The 16418-nt window shown below is 35.6% G+C and overlaps 1 protein-coding gene across 5 annotated transcripts in view; it reads left to right on the forward strand.

The window, feature by feature from the left end:
* igf1rb (insulin-like growth factor 1b receptor) overlaps positions 1-12994 on the forward strand; it is a 111231-nt gene extending 98237 nt beyond the window's left edge. The window contains exons 20-23 of one of the 5 annotated variants that reach the window (XM_067401303.1): positions 5142-5276; positions 5521-5560; positions 11177-11230; positions 11569-11671. In XM_067401303.1, coding sequence (XP_067257404.1) covers positions 5142-5276; positions 5521-5560; positions 11177-11221 — 220 coding nt within the window. In that variant the 3' untranslated portion in view covers positions 11222-11230; positions 11569-11671. Of the gene's footprint in view, positions 1-5141; positions 5277-5520; positions 6268-11176; positions 11231-11568 lie in introns of those variants that run through there. The other 4 variants (XM_067401299.1, XM_067401304.1, XM_067401300.1 and 1 more) reach the window with 4 other exon arrangements.
* The last annotated feature ends 3424 nt before the right edge of the window (positions 12995-16418 follow it).

Here is a 16418-nt window from a genome sequence, read left to right on the forward strand (position 1 = left end):
GACATATAGTGCACAATATAGCAGTGTGCATCAGTCCAGTCACCGTAGCTATAGAACAACATCTGTGTTTGAAAAAAAGACCATTACAGTTCCTCCGCTAGCTTAACGAGAAATGAAAACCACACTCGCACAGCTCAACAGGAATTTTCCATTACACAGTGCATACGTTAATGCGGTAGGCAATGAGGAGAAACATCTTTCCTTATATTTCAGATGAAGCTGGCAATCAAGCCTCATCAGCCCTCATATGAGCTAGAAACACTTCCCTCATATGCTAGTCTCATTTGACATACTTTCAAAGAAAACCTCGGGGAGTCTAGACCACGCTTTTCCGGAAACTGCAACAGCTGCGGCTGATATGAGCGGCATTCCAGAGCCTCAAGGAATCTTTAGCCGATTCGTCCGTCCGTGTCATGATAAGTAGCTGTTTGGACTCGCTGGGAGGTTCACTCTTAAATCTTTTGTTAAGGATCAGAATCAAGTACTCCCTGTTCAGGAAGAGGATTGAACTTAATTACAATGTTCTCGAGTTTCCTTCCAGGTGTTTGGAGAGTCTGCCCTAACAGTTCACCTTTCATGTCTATCCAGGGTCACCGTCAGGCCTTGATAATAAGGAATGTCTGTCTGCTAAACTTTACACAAGGATCAGACAAAGGAGTGAAGTAGTGTTTCGCCAGTGATTACAAGTATACTATTGTATATATAAAAAAAAAAAAAAAAGAAATCTGCACAGTGGTTAAGATGAGAATTAGAATATAATGGCAGTATCTCAAAGGATTAGTTCACTTTCAAATGAAAAATTACCCCAAGATTTACTCACCCTTAAGCCATCCTAGATGTATATGACTTTTTTTGTTTCTGACGAACACAATCGTAGATATTAATAAATATCCTGACGCATTCCGAGCTTTATAATGGCAGTAAAGAAAGTGTCTCCAGCCACATCCATCCATCATAAACTTACTCCATACGGCTCTGGAGGTTAATAAAGGCCTTCTGAAGCGAAGCGATGCATTTGTGTAAGAAAAAATCCATATTTAACAAGTTATGAAGTAAAATATCTAGCTTCCACCAGACAGCCTTCCATATTTTTCAAAAAGCTTACGCTGTACATCCTACGCCTTCCCTATTCAACTTATGGAACCATTTTTTCCGTAAGTTGAATACGGAAGGCGGTCTGGCGGAAACTACATATTTTATTTCATAACTTGTTAAATATGGATATTTTTATTACACAAACGCAACGCTTCACTTTAGAAGGCCTTTACTAACCCTCTGGAGCCGTTTGGAGTATGTTTATGATGGATGGATGTTAATGGAGACACTTTTTTTCAGCTCACACTCGTTTGATAACGCATACTGCCATTATAAAGCTCGGATGTGTTAGGATATTTATTAATATTTCTCTGATTGTCTTCGTCTGAAAGAAAAAAGTCATTTACAACTAGGATGGCTTGAGGGTGAGTAAAGCTTGGGGTAATTTTCATTTGAAAGTGAACTAATCCTTTAAAGTTTATGAGTGCGATGGACCTTTTTCACGGACTGTGATGATGCATTTCCACTAGTAAAAAAAAATCATATTTTTTAATTTTTTTTTAAAACTTAATACACATCTATTACTCTATAACTTGTGTTATTTTACCTTGATAGTAAATGACCAAAAAAATAATAATTTCTAATGCAAATTTGACATCTTTCTCTCTTCTGACTGCTGTAATCAATCACTCTATATTTTTTCCCTCTTTTGGAAAGTTGTGGAAATGCCATTGTGGATTTTTTCTTATGCTTTTAAAGTAAATGCAAATAAAAAATAATTTTTTGTCATCTCCCATTCACTGCTATAGAACTTTACCTAACTTTGATGACTTCCACTTCTGGGAACCCCAGAAATGTGAAAAGGGTTCGTTTTTGCGCAAACAAAACTGCAAAATAATGAATAATGTCAGATTTCCTGGGCATTTTTCTGCCGTCCATTGTTAGTCGGTTTTATGCCGGTTTCACACATACGCCGTTTGCAGTGCGGTTGCGGTGTGTTCAAGTACATATGCGTTGCAGGAGCAGCACACGCTATTGTGCTTTCACATATGCCACGTTTGCAGTGCACAACTGATCCGTGGCTGTATATCACAAACACAACATTTACTTATTTTTATTTTAAATGCACAAGTTAAATCCATCTTTTTACTAAGCATTATGAATGAAGGCCTGTATCACTGATACTGATGTCTCTATTACATGGATTTTCTTCTCAACTTTAGCCAGTAATTGTAGCCATTCAACATTACAGTATAATTGAAAGCTATCAGTGCTATGATGCATCTGCGCTTTGTGTAAAAGGCAACACTAGAATGCATAGATGAGCTCAGTGAAAAAGCGAATTCAATAAGGAGAAATGTAGATTACACAGGTAAATTTTATTCAGCATTGATGCAAATAGTTCAGTGCAATTAAAAATGTATTATTTATTCAATATTTGTGTTTTATGAGTTGCTACCTTAATGTAAAGCGTTTCTTATATTTAGGCAGTTGCAGACTACAAAGCGGCTCATTCGAGTTTTGGAACAGAGCCTATGATTATTTTTTGCCAGCTTTTGTATCTAATTTAGATGTACAGTACTTATCTGTAGAAAAATCATAAGAATAAGAGAACCAAAGGAAACAATACTTGAGGGAGGCATGACTGAAGTTATTTTTGTTATGTGCTTAATAGCTTTATTATCAACAGACCACGTTATGTTATAACATTTGTCTGAGCGGATGACTCGTTATAATGACAACTTGCTCCCATTTGAAAGTTTTAGGTAATTAAAACACACATCACTCACAGTCTCAGTAAAAATATAGATATTTCTTGAAAAAAAACATCTTCAGGGAGCAGTTCTTTTAGTGCGAGCAGCTTTCAACTGAACTTGCTCTGAAATAAATAGAAAATAATAATAATTTAATCTAGAAAACTTCATTATCATTAGAGTATGCAGTTTTGAGGTGTATGTGGCTCATTATGTTGAGATTCGCCTGTTCTTCGGAGGTCTTTTAAACAAATGAGATTTATATAAGAAGGAGGAAACAATGGAGTTTGAAACTCAGTGTATGTCTTTTCCTTGTAGTGATCTCTTGTTATTCAACTATGCCAATATAAATTCAATATTTCATTCTAGGGCACCTTTAAAGCCATGTAATGGATTAGATAGGCTAGCTGTTTATTTTGACACCTAATTAACTAATGTCCCAAAAAAAAAAAAAAACCTACAAACAAGTGATTTTACTGAACATAAGAACTACTTATTTGTGTAAATGCCACAATAAAAGTACTTAGAACACGTAACAAGTAACAAGATCCTGGTTGATGAGCGATGATCTTCCAGCACTGTTTCAGATGTGTTCTGTGGTAATCTGAATGATCAATCCGATCCAAGCACGCTCCAGCTGTAAAACAGTGTTGGATTGGTCTCTACACATCATCCCTACCCACCATACCCGAGATCCAGTTTCCATTGGTTAAACATCGGAAAACACTGCGTCACGATCGCGATGTAATTGGACCCGGGAAGTCCTATTGCTTTGGCGAAGCAGCATGTCAATGTCACTCCTTAATCTACACATTGTCTTATGTTGTGTTTGGGCTTGTTCGAGACCACCTGCTCTAAATAAAGATATGTGATCTACTATAGTTTACTATAGTACTATAGTTGATCTACTATACAGATCTAGGGCTGTAACGATATGCGATATGAAACCGAAATGGCGATACGCAGGTCCACGAACCTGTATCGCGATGTGAGAAGGCAGAATCGCGACACACCCCTTCCAACTCCCAGAGTTATCCTTCCTGTCCAGATCCAATGCTACCACATTTTTAAATTACTATAAGTATTAGGGGTGTAACGATTTATCGTAGATGGTGTGTCTCAATCAGCTCTCTAGTTCAGTAAGTGTTTCGGGCACACATTGAATCTTGCAAGCAGGTTTAAACGTTTCTCATGTCAGTCTCTTGCATGGTCGCTTGAGAAAAGTCGTGGCTTTCTTTCACCGCAGTGCACAGCAACAGCTGTGCTCACAGAAAAGCAAAAGACGCTTGCGATGCTTTGCTTTAAGTTCTGTGGCGCCGTTTACATATTGCGTCTTTTCCACGTGCAAGTCAGTTATTATTTTCAAATGTAGCCGCGCGGCAGGCGCGCTCATAATGGGATCAACGCGGTCGCGACGCGCATGCAATTCTCAACTTCTCAGAATGCCGCAAGCGCACCGCAGGTCGTGTGACAAGAATCAACCGATCAGCTATGGCCTTTCCGTAACAAAACATCAAAAGCTCAGCCGAACAGCTGATCATAGCTGTACATGGTGGTTTTTATATCTTATCTCCATCAATATATCTCGTAGTAAAACTAATGCAAGGGCTAGAAATCATTTATCCTTTGCAGAAACATCCTCTGATCCTCTTGGAGAGCCCAGTTCAAGGTTGCATAGCAACGACCGACGCCACGGGAGCGCAAGCGCTTTGGAAAGAAGGAGAAGCGGTGCGGCCGCGCCTTCCACGCGTTTTTAGACGCAATATGTGAACGGCCCCTATTCATAATTCTAAGTTCATGTTAAATTTAACATTTTTTTTCAGTGACAGACAGCCCTATTCAACTGTTAATTTGAATACAGAAGGTTTTTATTAAAATTTTATATTTATTTATTTTATTGAAATGTGATCTTGTGTGTACAACAAGGAAAATTATTTAAATTTGTTTGTTTTTTAAATAAATCTTGTTTGAATTTCAGTTTCATCTTATTCAAAATATCGAGATGCGTATCGTATCGTGACCTGAGCGTATCGTTATACCCCTATACAGATCACATCATCATGTAAAGAAGTTCTTTTTTTCACAACAAATAGAGTAAATTTAGCAGCAAATTTAAAATCAAATGTTAAGTGAGCATCATATTCCCTATATTTACTGTAAAGCCAAGCTTCTAAGCTTTGAAATGACACTTTTTTTTGTGTGTTGGTTAAGCAAGTGGTTAAGTAACTTAAGACAATTTAGTGATGATTAATCAATAATTGATCGTTTTATGGGAATTTTTGTAAATTGACGTCCCTAATCACTCTTAATGTAGATCTGTTTTAACTGTTCTCGTCTGTTCTCATCTTGCAGGTCCTTTGGGGTAGTGTTGTGGGAAATAGCCACCCTGGCCGAGCAGCCCTATCAGGGCATGTCCAATGAGCAGGTACTGCGGTTCGTCATGGAGGGAGGACTGCTAGATAAACCAGACAACTGCCCTGATATGCTGTAAGTCACTTCATTCACCTCAGTTGATCTTTCACTGACGTTATGCATTTATTTAACATACTTCAGTGTTTTGAAAAGCTTGCTGCTGTTTTTCAAGCAGTTACCATAGGATGTCAAGCTCCAAAAAGGACAAAAACATGAAAGTGATCCGTATAACATGTGCACTGTTATTCCATGTCTTTTGATGATAGTTTTATGTGAGAAACAGACCAAAATTCAATATCACTTTTTCCTTTTGTCCTAGATTGGTTTCATTGATGTCAAACCTGGTGCAACATCTTGATGTGATTTTACATTTGCTTAATATGAATTATCATTTATGTTTGGAAGGACATGATGGTGAATAAATGATGACGAATCTTCATTTTTGGGTGAACTATCCTTTTAAAAAGTAGAAAGTCTGCCACCTACTGTATGATTCAGGTGGTAACGTCACAAAGCGTTAAACAAGAATTGACATATAAATCAGGATTTGCTTATAATTAATGGTATTTAACAAACAGTGTGGCCATTATTTGTTTTGGATTTTTAAACCAAGTCTAACGCTCTTGCCGTGGGTGCTGTGTGCTAAATTTAAGTATAATTTGTTCATCTGTGAGAGCCTCCAAGCTCTGGGTTTTCTTTGGCATGGTTTGAGTTGGGTTGCGTCTGGCTTCAAGTCCGTGTTTTATCTGAAGTGTGAGAGCTGGCAGTGAAATACAAGCACTCAGAGCACTACAGCAATGCCACATTTAATATAATAATAATTATATAATAATTTAATAATATAACATTATATCAGGAATGTTGGTCGATAGGTGGGTGTGTCTCTTGGGAAGAAATGGGTACAAAGAATGGAAAGTTAGTTTTGGAGGTCAGAGATAGCTTACATTTCCATTTGGCTTTACTTCTTGGCTATAAAAGTAACATCATTATTTTTTTGTCAGCTACAGCTTGTTCAATCTAATAAATGACAAATGAATCTGTTAAATTAGAGTGATTATAGCTCAAATAAAATATCTTCCTTTTTTCAGCCTTTTATTATGTATTTCATTTTAAAAATATTATAGATTCATATACAGATTTATATATTAATATTATAATTTATATACACTAATATTACTGTTTTATATATATATATATATATATATATATATATATATATATATATATATATATATATATATATATATATATATATATATATATATATATATGTGTGTATATGTAGATATTAATGTATTAAATTAAATATAATTGTATTTTATATATATTAATATATAATTAATATAATATAATATATATATATATATATATATATATATATATATATATATATATATATATATATAAAATAATATGATGCATAGGCCTTTTAGAATGTGATTTATTTATTTTTCTTTTTTAGAAACCTTACAAACTGTGCTTATTGGTGAAACAAATGAACAATTATGTTTTGTTTCAAGAAAAATGGCAGTTTGCATTTTCTCAGTCTACTGTCCATTGACAGGAAGAGCACAATGGTTTGCATTGGCCTGTGCCTCATTTTCATCTCAAGGCCGTCTGGTTTCGGGTCTTTGTTGTGGTTGGCCGAAGTTTGGCACCTTTTAACACTTTTTCAGAGAAGTGCCGGGAAGGATGAAGTGATCTTTAAAGAGGGAGGGTTTCAGGCTGGTACATGCTGCTAACAGTGCCAATGGTCACCCAAGTTAAACATCCATTTATTCAATTAAAAGTGGAAATTATGTGCAGCCTAGCAATGGTGATGTTATATTTTTAATTTTAAAATTGCCAAAAAATGCAAAAGCAACTGCTGCATACTAGGAACAAACTTGGTCTTTACTAAAATTCAAATTTAAGTAAAAACTCTTTACTTAAAGCCTTTATGTATAATGCATTATAAAGGTATTTACGGTGTACGTTATATTGCATTTGATCTTTTCATAAATAATTGTAGCCAAAGTTAAAATGCATTATAATATTTGCAGATTCCTTGTTACATCTGAAATTGTTTTTGTTTTAATGCATTATAATGTTTTGTTATGGTGGTTACATTTATTCATGAGACCATACAAGGTGCATTACAAGACATAATAATGAATGCATTAAAATATTTTTCTAATGCATTATATATAAAGGCTTTAAATAAAGAAATTTCTCCGCTTCTGAAATGACTTTCTTTTTCAGCTGACATCACAGAGACCTCATTTTTCATTTTTGGGATGTCCAACTTTTCCAATCTATTCCTGATGTATAAAAGTCATGCCTTACGTTCTGTATAGTTATTTCTAGTTGTTAATATCCTGTTTCACACAGAAGTAAAATGTTGAGTGTTACATTGAAAATATATATAACAAAAACAGACTGAATGATGCATTTCAGTGCTTTAATAAGATGTATAGGCACAGCATTGTTTCTTAATATTAATGCTGTCGCAAAACTGTTACCTTAAATTCTTACTATTTTTTCATGTTTTGTTGAATGAGTTGAATTCATTTTGATATTTTTGTGGGGTCTGAGAAAAATAAAAGATTGTGTAGCTGTCTGGATATTTTAAGTATTATTAATTTTTGAAAAACTTTTACATGCCACAACAAAGTCTGTGATGTACAGCCAACATGCAGGAATACATTTTAAAGCCATGCGATAATATAATATATCATTTATGTAATAAATTATATATTAGGACTGCTGTAGTATCCAGGTCAACGATTAAAAATAAATAAATATATTAGAGGTTAGTCAGGTCAAATTCCGTAACCTTAAGAAAACGAAATGATTTTCATGTTCAAAAATGAATAACATTTACCTTAAAATGTTTAAATTTGAACAAAGATTAAAGATATATATATATATAAAATGTATAGAATTTAAAAAGAAATCCATATTTGGTAGTTACTGCAAGCTTTAGTCTAGTTCTCATAGCAATTTTAACACTGGAGGTGCTAAAATCAGACTACCTCCCCATCAATGGAAACTTCATTTAGTGCTGAGCAGGAAAAACAGGCTGGAGACTCCGAGGGCAGTGAGTCCAATCCCTCTGTCTCACAGCTGGAGAGCAAAAAGCCCTGATGTGTGTGTGTGTGTGTGTGACGGTGAAAATACCGCACTTGGATATGCTGGTGTGAATGTTTGTGTATGTGGTGCACGGGTATTTGTAACTGTCAGCTGATGTTTGCGCTAGCTGTGTGTGGGTGTGTAGCCGGCGCTGGTGTTTGTAAGACTAATGGTGTGTGTTACTCCACTGGTGTGTGAGCTGGCACAGGGATCCGAGTATTTATTTCAGCAGACTCCTCTGGTATTCTTAGCCTGTTTGTGTAATTAAAATGGTGAACTGGAATGCTCAAGTGTCAGCGAGATCGTAGTCTTATTTATTTTTTCTTTTTTTCTTCCGTAACTGAAGCAGTTTCCCCTCGCTGGCGCTCTCGGGCCTCCTTTACAGCTCTCTCCAGCTTTGCAGTGTGATTTCATCACAGTTCTGTGTTTGTTGTGTAGTAAAGAGGTCACAGCATTCACCATGAGCTCACTGCAGCTGTGTTTAGGACGTAACCGCTGATAGCATGCGTGTTTATGTTACTGATTCGTCACACTGCCACCTGTTGTTCAGAGCTGCGCCAAGTAGGCGTGGGCGATACAAACAAGATCTTATGAGTAATTTTATGACGACAATCATGTTAAATAGTACAATATTCAGTATGATATATGTATGTAGCATACAGTATATTACACTGAGGATGATCTCAGGTAATAATAGATTATGACATTTTTTATACAAAATTCTTACGACCATTTCTGGGGCAATGCGAAATTGCCTTGATACAATGCAACCATGTATATATATCAGTCTATAATATGTGTACAGAGCAACAGCAAAGAGCTTGATTATGATACCACATGGAGATGCCAAAAAAAAAAAAACTAAACCAACCACTTTGAGCTGACTGCATATTCCTACTACAGTACACACGGATCCATTCAGAATTACTAAACGCATCAACATACACATGACAAATCACATTATCCTGAATGTGTGTGGAAATAATGTGAATGTACTGAAATGTGTCTGTGCATAAATACACCGTGTGATCAGGTCATCAAGAGCGCAATCGTCAGAACGTCATTGTAATCGTCTTTACCTTAATTGCAATCCATCAAAACTTTAACAGCGAGATGCTGGTTTGCTTTATCCAGCCGAAAAATGTAGTTTGCGTATCATCTGGTTATACAGCAGTCGACAGCCCAAATATATACATTTTTTATTTAGATTTTTAATTTTTTATATATAATTTATATATATATATATATATATATATATATATATATATATATATATATATATATATATATATATATATATATATATATATGTATATGTATGTATATGTACAGTACATTTAATATTTACATTAGTTAATTTTAAAAGGGCCATCTCTATATGTCATATATATATATATATCTTTTGAACTTTCTATTCATCAAAGAATCCTGAAAAAAAATACTGTACACAAATATTTTGTACATCTGTACACAATAAATGTTTCTTGAGCAGCAGATCAGTATATTAGAAGGATTTCTGAAGGATCATGTGACACTGAAGATGAAACTTCATTTAAAGACATTAAAAATCTTACTGATCCCAAACTTTTGAACGGTAGTGTATATATGAAGAGTTTGGTTCCAAAACGCTATAAATCCATTTAGATTAATTTGAGTAAAAATTAGTTTTCTTTACCAAGAAAGCAGAAAGGTGAAAACCACTATGTTCTGTTTCAAACTTTCACATAGCATCTTATGGTTATAAAAACATTAAACATTCAAATCTACATTTTGATTTTAAAAGGTTTATTATAAAAAATTTCCCCCCCAAAATGCAATAAATTCAATGACACTTTTTTTTTTTTTTCTTCAAAATGCAATTAATCCACCAATATAAAAGTTATTTTTCATATTGAAAATACACAACAAAGTAAGTTGATTCATGTATGTGACAGCCTCTGAACTTTGTCAATACTAATCTTATATACAGGCATCTGACTAAAAATACATTCAGTCGTCGCTCCCAAAATGAATTCAGCGAGTCATCTTGTTAATGTTATAAATTTAATTATGTCTCCGTTTGTTATTACCAATTAAAGAGTGTCTGGTGCCACCACACAGTTAAACACATTTGCAGAGTACATTGGTATTAAAAAAACGGCTTTTAAAAACTGTCCATGATTCAGTTTTGGGGACCGTGACAGAAGTTCGATGCTGAATAACATGATGGAAATCGCATTTTGCGCAAAATTAATAACTGACTTTTCTTTAGCGACAAGATACAATACTGATTTTGGTGGAAACTCAATTAAAACATTTTTTTTTAAAAAAATGACGTTTATCACGTTTTGGAACCAAACATAAAATATCCCTACAAAAATAAAATAAAATTCTGACTTCAACTTTTCATGTGCACACTGCTGTCATCTGATGCTAATAATCTCAAAATGGCCAAATATCAGCCGGTCATCGAAAATAAACCGCACGCGATTTGGCAAATGGCTATTTTTTATTTTTTTATATATGCTGTTTGTCAGTGAAGTACGGCTAAATGCTGCTCCGCCAGAAAGCCTGAAGACGCTCTCGCATAGAATCTCCAAATATGCCCCGCAGAAGTAAGATAACGTACGTCATTCCAGGAAATCCCTATGGGCATCATACCATCACTGTTGCTGAATAAACAGAAGATTGAAACGCTTTGATTGATCAAACATGACTAATAAACACACGACTACGACAATATATGGTTTATATGAGTTCTTCAAGCCTTCTTTAGTATTTTCATGATAATAAAGTATATTTATAATGCAGTACTAATCGACATAGCCTTTATCACTGTATAGAATACTATGAAATAACATGTTGTGTTCCTTATTCTGTTTAAGAAGCCCTATCGTCTCACAGAAGGATGTTTACAATCACTCAGCTGATGTTATGAAGTGAGTTCAGAGTAAAAACATGTTATAATGTTGTCTTTTGTTTGACAAGATGTTAATAAATACTTCTCACGTCTGGAAAGATGTTTGACGCATGTTGCTTTTTCAAATGCACGTTTATAGGCGACTCCACTGCGATGCTTTCAGACGGAGCAGCATTTAGTACTGATCACAGAGCCGTGCTTTACTAACAAGCTGCGCATAAAAATATAATCGAAAGCGAAACGGTTTTAGCATTTTGGGTAATTGCGATTAATCGTGCAACCCTACTGGACACACAAATATTTCTGACGTTTTCTTGTAGATCATGTTGCTCAGCTTCTCCTTCTTTGATCTTCCAGGTTTGAGCTGATGCGCATGTGCTGGCAGTACAACCCCAAAATGCGGCCATCCTTCCTGGAGATCATCAGCAGCATCAAGGACGACCTGGAGGGGGCCTTCAAGGAGACGAGCTTCTTCTACAGCGAGGAGAACAAACCTCCCGACATGGAAGAGCTGGACATGGAGAACGTGGGAACCATGGAGAACGTTCCTCTGGAGCCGTCCTCCAGCCTGCAGCCCCTGGCGCCCTCATTGGCCTCCCCTCAACAGTGCGCCCCCGCGCCCCAGGGCTCCGGCACTCCGGCCGGCCCGTCCTCGACGCCTTCATCCCCCAGCTCCACGGACAAGCACCCGCTCCCCGCGTCTGCGGCAAACGGGCCCTCCATGGTTCTCCGGAGCCCGTTTGACGAGACCCAGCCTTACGCTCACATGAACGGGGGCCGTAAGAACGAGCGTGCCTTGCCTCTGCCCCAGTCGTCGGCTTGCTGATCGACGGCCCGACCCCATTTCCGGACACGTGGACACGTCTCTGTCTGTCAAGCCACTGTGTGGTCTCCTGAGAAGAAATATTAAAATAAAGAGACAAGGAAAGTGAGAGTCCAGGCAATCAATTTTTTCAATCATACCTCAACGGACAAAGTTTGGATTTCTTTGTTTTTTGTGTATTTCGAATTGATTGACATGAACTCATTTGTTATTTCCGCAGACTGGATCACTGACTGAAAAACCATGACCTTCACTCTCGCACTCGATAGGCTGACTGTTTTTGTTACGTTTTGTTACTTTTCTAAACTTCCAAAACTGGTTTGAAGGTCTATCAGAGCCAGTAGAGGTACGGTGGCATTATTACGAAACGCTCTGCGTATCTCCAAGCGAGTCCAACGCCGAAGCACTTGCTCTTGTCTTTGTTTCCAAAGACACGTGTCTAGATTAGGCGTGCGAGTTCCTCTTCCGCCCATCTTAGTAGTAAAATCCAACCTTGATACGGAGATCTTTGGCTTCCACTCACTCCAGATCATCTGGCTCTGCAACATAGTGAAGAAATTCTCCAATCTGCCAAATGTCTTATGTTGCCAAATTGTATACTGTTGTCTAATTCCCCAAAATATGCAAATACGACCACATATGTTGTTTTTTACACTGGTGATCCAAAGCATCTTTTACTTCAAAACACAATCAATAGAGAGATATTTCCCTGATTCCCACGTTTTCTGTCTTCTTGCTTTGGGTTAGGTGCATTTCGGATGAAATGATGCAAAAGGCGAAGAACACAAGCAGCAGATGTTTCAACTTTTAAAGGGAATTGGGTCAAAAAGAAGCTCAAAAGATTGAAAACTGTGGCATTTGAAATCTTCACAACAATTCTATCGCTTGGTCATTCAGTCGTACTTCAGACCACAGAGCGTGTGCAACGTTTGTCGGTCACTTTTGTACCTTTTTTACAGTTCAGATTGATCATTTATATGTCTGTGCTGAAAAAAGCTGCTATTTTATTCTCATTTTTCTTTTGTGGTTTTTTTATATATATATATATATATATATATATATATATATATATATATATATATATATATATATATATATATATATATATATATATATATATATATGTAAAGAGATTCTTCAGGTGTAATCCTTTGCCTTTCCACTACAGTCCATTTTATGATGCTTATAGTTCAGTTTTCCCATGTAAAGTTGTTTAATGCCTTCTTTTTTGATATACTCTTTAATGTCTCTTTAAAAGCAAAACCGGCAATTGAACACACTTCTGCATCAAACACACTTCTGTCTTCGTGGCGGCATCTTGACCACATGATTCTATAATAACAGCTGAACACTGTGTCTCTCCTCACATTAATGCGCAACAAATACTCTCAGGTCAAACTCCTAAAAGTTTCGGTCTCAGACCCGACGTTTTGTTGTCTCGCTATTCATTCCTCTGTAACCGACAAGATATGACTCAAAATTTGGCAAAGTTTGAATTCATTTCACTGCTTGAAGATAGACTCGTCTCATATTATGAGCTCTGCATTTCCTTTCTTCCAAGCAGAGCCTGATAAATGACGATTATACAGATATGATTCAGCATATCTCTATGCAGAAGTTGTGTTTGTAACATAGATCACTTATATACATTTAAGATACAGGTTTGACTATGAGCGCCAGTTTTGGGGATTTTTCTTTTTTTTTTTTTTCTTTTTTTTTTTTGGAAGGATTTTTCAAAGGAAAAACTGTCACCTTTTTTTTTTTTTGTTTTCCCCCATTCTGACCTTTTTATTTTCATTATTTATTTAGTTTCTTTTTTTCCTCTCTCTTGTTTTTGTGATGTTTATAATCACTGTAAACCCCCCTTGATTAAGTGTAACATTTTAGATATTTTTATATGCTTTTTTTCATGACATTGGGACTTTTTTCTTTTTTTTTCTTTTTTTTTTTTTTTCCTTCAGACATTTATCTACCTCACTCTTTTTTTATGTACCTGTATATAAAGTACATTTGACCTTTTTTCATGAAAAGGACAATATTACTGCTCTCTGTATCTGGGTAAAACCTCATAAACGCTACAAACCACAATCTCGGAGTGGAGAAAATTTGCCGAATTACGGACATTTTGTATGACTAGCTGCTTTCTTTCCTATCGGATCTCGCTTAAATTTGTTTATTATTTATTTGTGAGATTTAAACAAGAACAGGTCTGACAATTGACTCCAAATGTGCTGGAATGTTGTCGATGTTTAATTTATCCATCTTTTAACTTGAGGGTATAAGTCAATAGATGGAATATTTTTGAGGATATAATTGTTCTGATCTCCTCTCCCATCCATGTCTCTGAATCCCACTGTTGGCATCATTATTATTTTACGTTTTTATTACACATTCATTGGAATACTCTACTTGTACCAAATGTTCATTGAAACTAAAACAGAGTTATGTACGTTCCTTCTGTAAAGTTTTTGCTGTAGTCGGGTGCATCAAATGTACTTAAGTTTTGTGCTGGCTTTGGAAAACTACTTTTTTTTGTTATCAGGAAAAAGCCCAGACAAAAGACCAACACGATATCAGGCAAAAAATTTGAGCATAATTTAAATAAAATTGAGCAGATGCAATAAAAAGGTAAATGGTTGTTAAGTGCTAGCGAAATTGCTGGTTTTATGAGTAAATAGCTTTTTTGCATTTCATACATCACTATTACTCATACAGATATTGGGATGATTAAATATCATTTTTTATATGTGTGTGTGTACATAATATAGTCACACAAGAACGATCATATAGCACTACCGATATCATGCCCTCAAGTGTGGTTCATTTCTCTCGGCTTTTTTCGTAGTTCATATTTTGATTGTCCGCGTCCATAGAAGACACCGTCCTAATGCTCTCCTCGGATCATCTCAGACTATAGCCGTAACACCCAACCAATGGTTCATTTCTCAGTACAGACCTGTTGACTATATGGGCTAGATATTCTCAGGGCTGAAGGTTCTGAGTGGGCGTCAGCGGGACAGGAAGTGACCTGCTCCTCGGCGCTCGCTCTACCCTGCTGCTGAAAACTGCTGCTCTCCATCATCTCACTGAAGCTCCATGAGGGTTCAGAGGAGAGCATTGGAGGTGTTCATGATCTGATGCTGCCATCTAGAACCTGAAGGAGGCTTGTGTTGTTACGTGTTATTTCATTTCACTCCTGATGCTGGTTGGTTGTTCAGTGAACTGTTGAGATGTACTAGATCAGTGTGTTAGTTAGATAAAGGGGTTACAGATGCAGAATGGGAGGGGAGAATGGAGAAAGTTTTGTGGTCCAAGTCCGTTCAAACCTGGCTGTTCTGATTAAAAAAGGCACTTATTAACTTTATTCGTGTTGTTTTCTTTTTGTATAAATTTGATGAAAAAAGAAATGTGTCCCAGGAAAATGGATGAAGAAGATCAATATATTGTATTTATGGTGGCACATTGCTCAAAAATACTTATAATAAATCCAGATGAATAGCTTTGTGATGTTTGCGTCTGTTCTTGCATTTCACAGTAGGTTTGAATGAATGATTATGAAGCAGAACTGTAAACTCAATATTAAATTAACATTTACATTAACATTATATTTATATTAAAATAACATTTTCACCTGCATTGGCTACAAATCACATGTCTGGAAGGACTGTAAGAAATGTCACGTGAATAATTAAGTCAGGCATTATTATAAATATATTCATCAATATTGGTAGTTGTAGCTTTTAATAACAGTGTGTTGTTGTCGATGATAAGCCATTTTGTATAATAATAGTGCATCAAAAACATTCAAAAGCATCACAGTTGTCATTCATAAGGATAAATAAACTCTACTTGACAATAATATTACTTATTATTTGACATGCACCGATATATCGGCCAATAATTGGTATTGGACAATAAAATCACACTATCAGCTGATAGTCAGGGCTGATATATCCTGTCAATCAAAAGAGGGCAGGAAAATGCACTGCATTTGTGCTTTGTGTAAAGAAAATGCTAAGAAACCAGTTTGATGTTCAATATTATTAGTAATAATATGAATTAATAACATTCAAAAGTTAAGAAATATTAATTATGCAGAATTTAGTTAATGTGAAACACATTTGAGTTATGTGTTTGTTTATAACTGATACCAGTTACTTTGAAACAAGTTGATGAAATGGAGAGGATAAAGATTTGATTTGCATTTCTTTCAAAACATAATCATTAAAAATATAATTAATTATAATGAAATTATCATTCATTTAAAAGTAGGTATAAACGGTTGTATCTGTATTGTTATCAGTATTGTTATACTTTAATATGAATTTGGGTGAATAATGATTGAACTAAACTATTTAAATTTTATTTTGACATTTCTCTTAAG

Source organism: Chanodichthys erythropterus, chromosome 11 (genome assembly GCF_024489055.1).
Source record: "Chanodichthys erythropterus isolate Z2021 chromosome 11, ASM2448905v1, whole genome shotgun sequence".
Classification (NCBI taxonomy): domain Eukaryota; kingdom Metazoa; phylum Chordata; class Actinopteri; order Cypriniformes; family Xenocyprididae; genus Chanodichthys; species Chanodichthys erythropterus.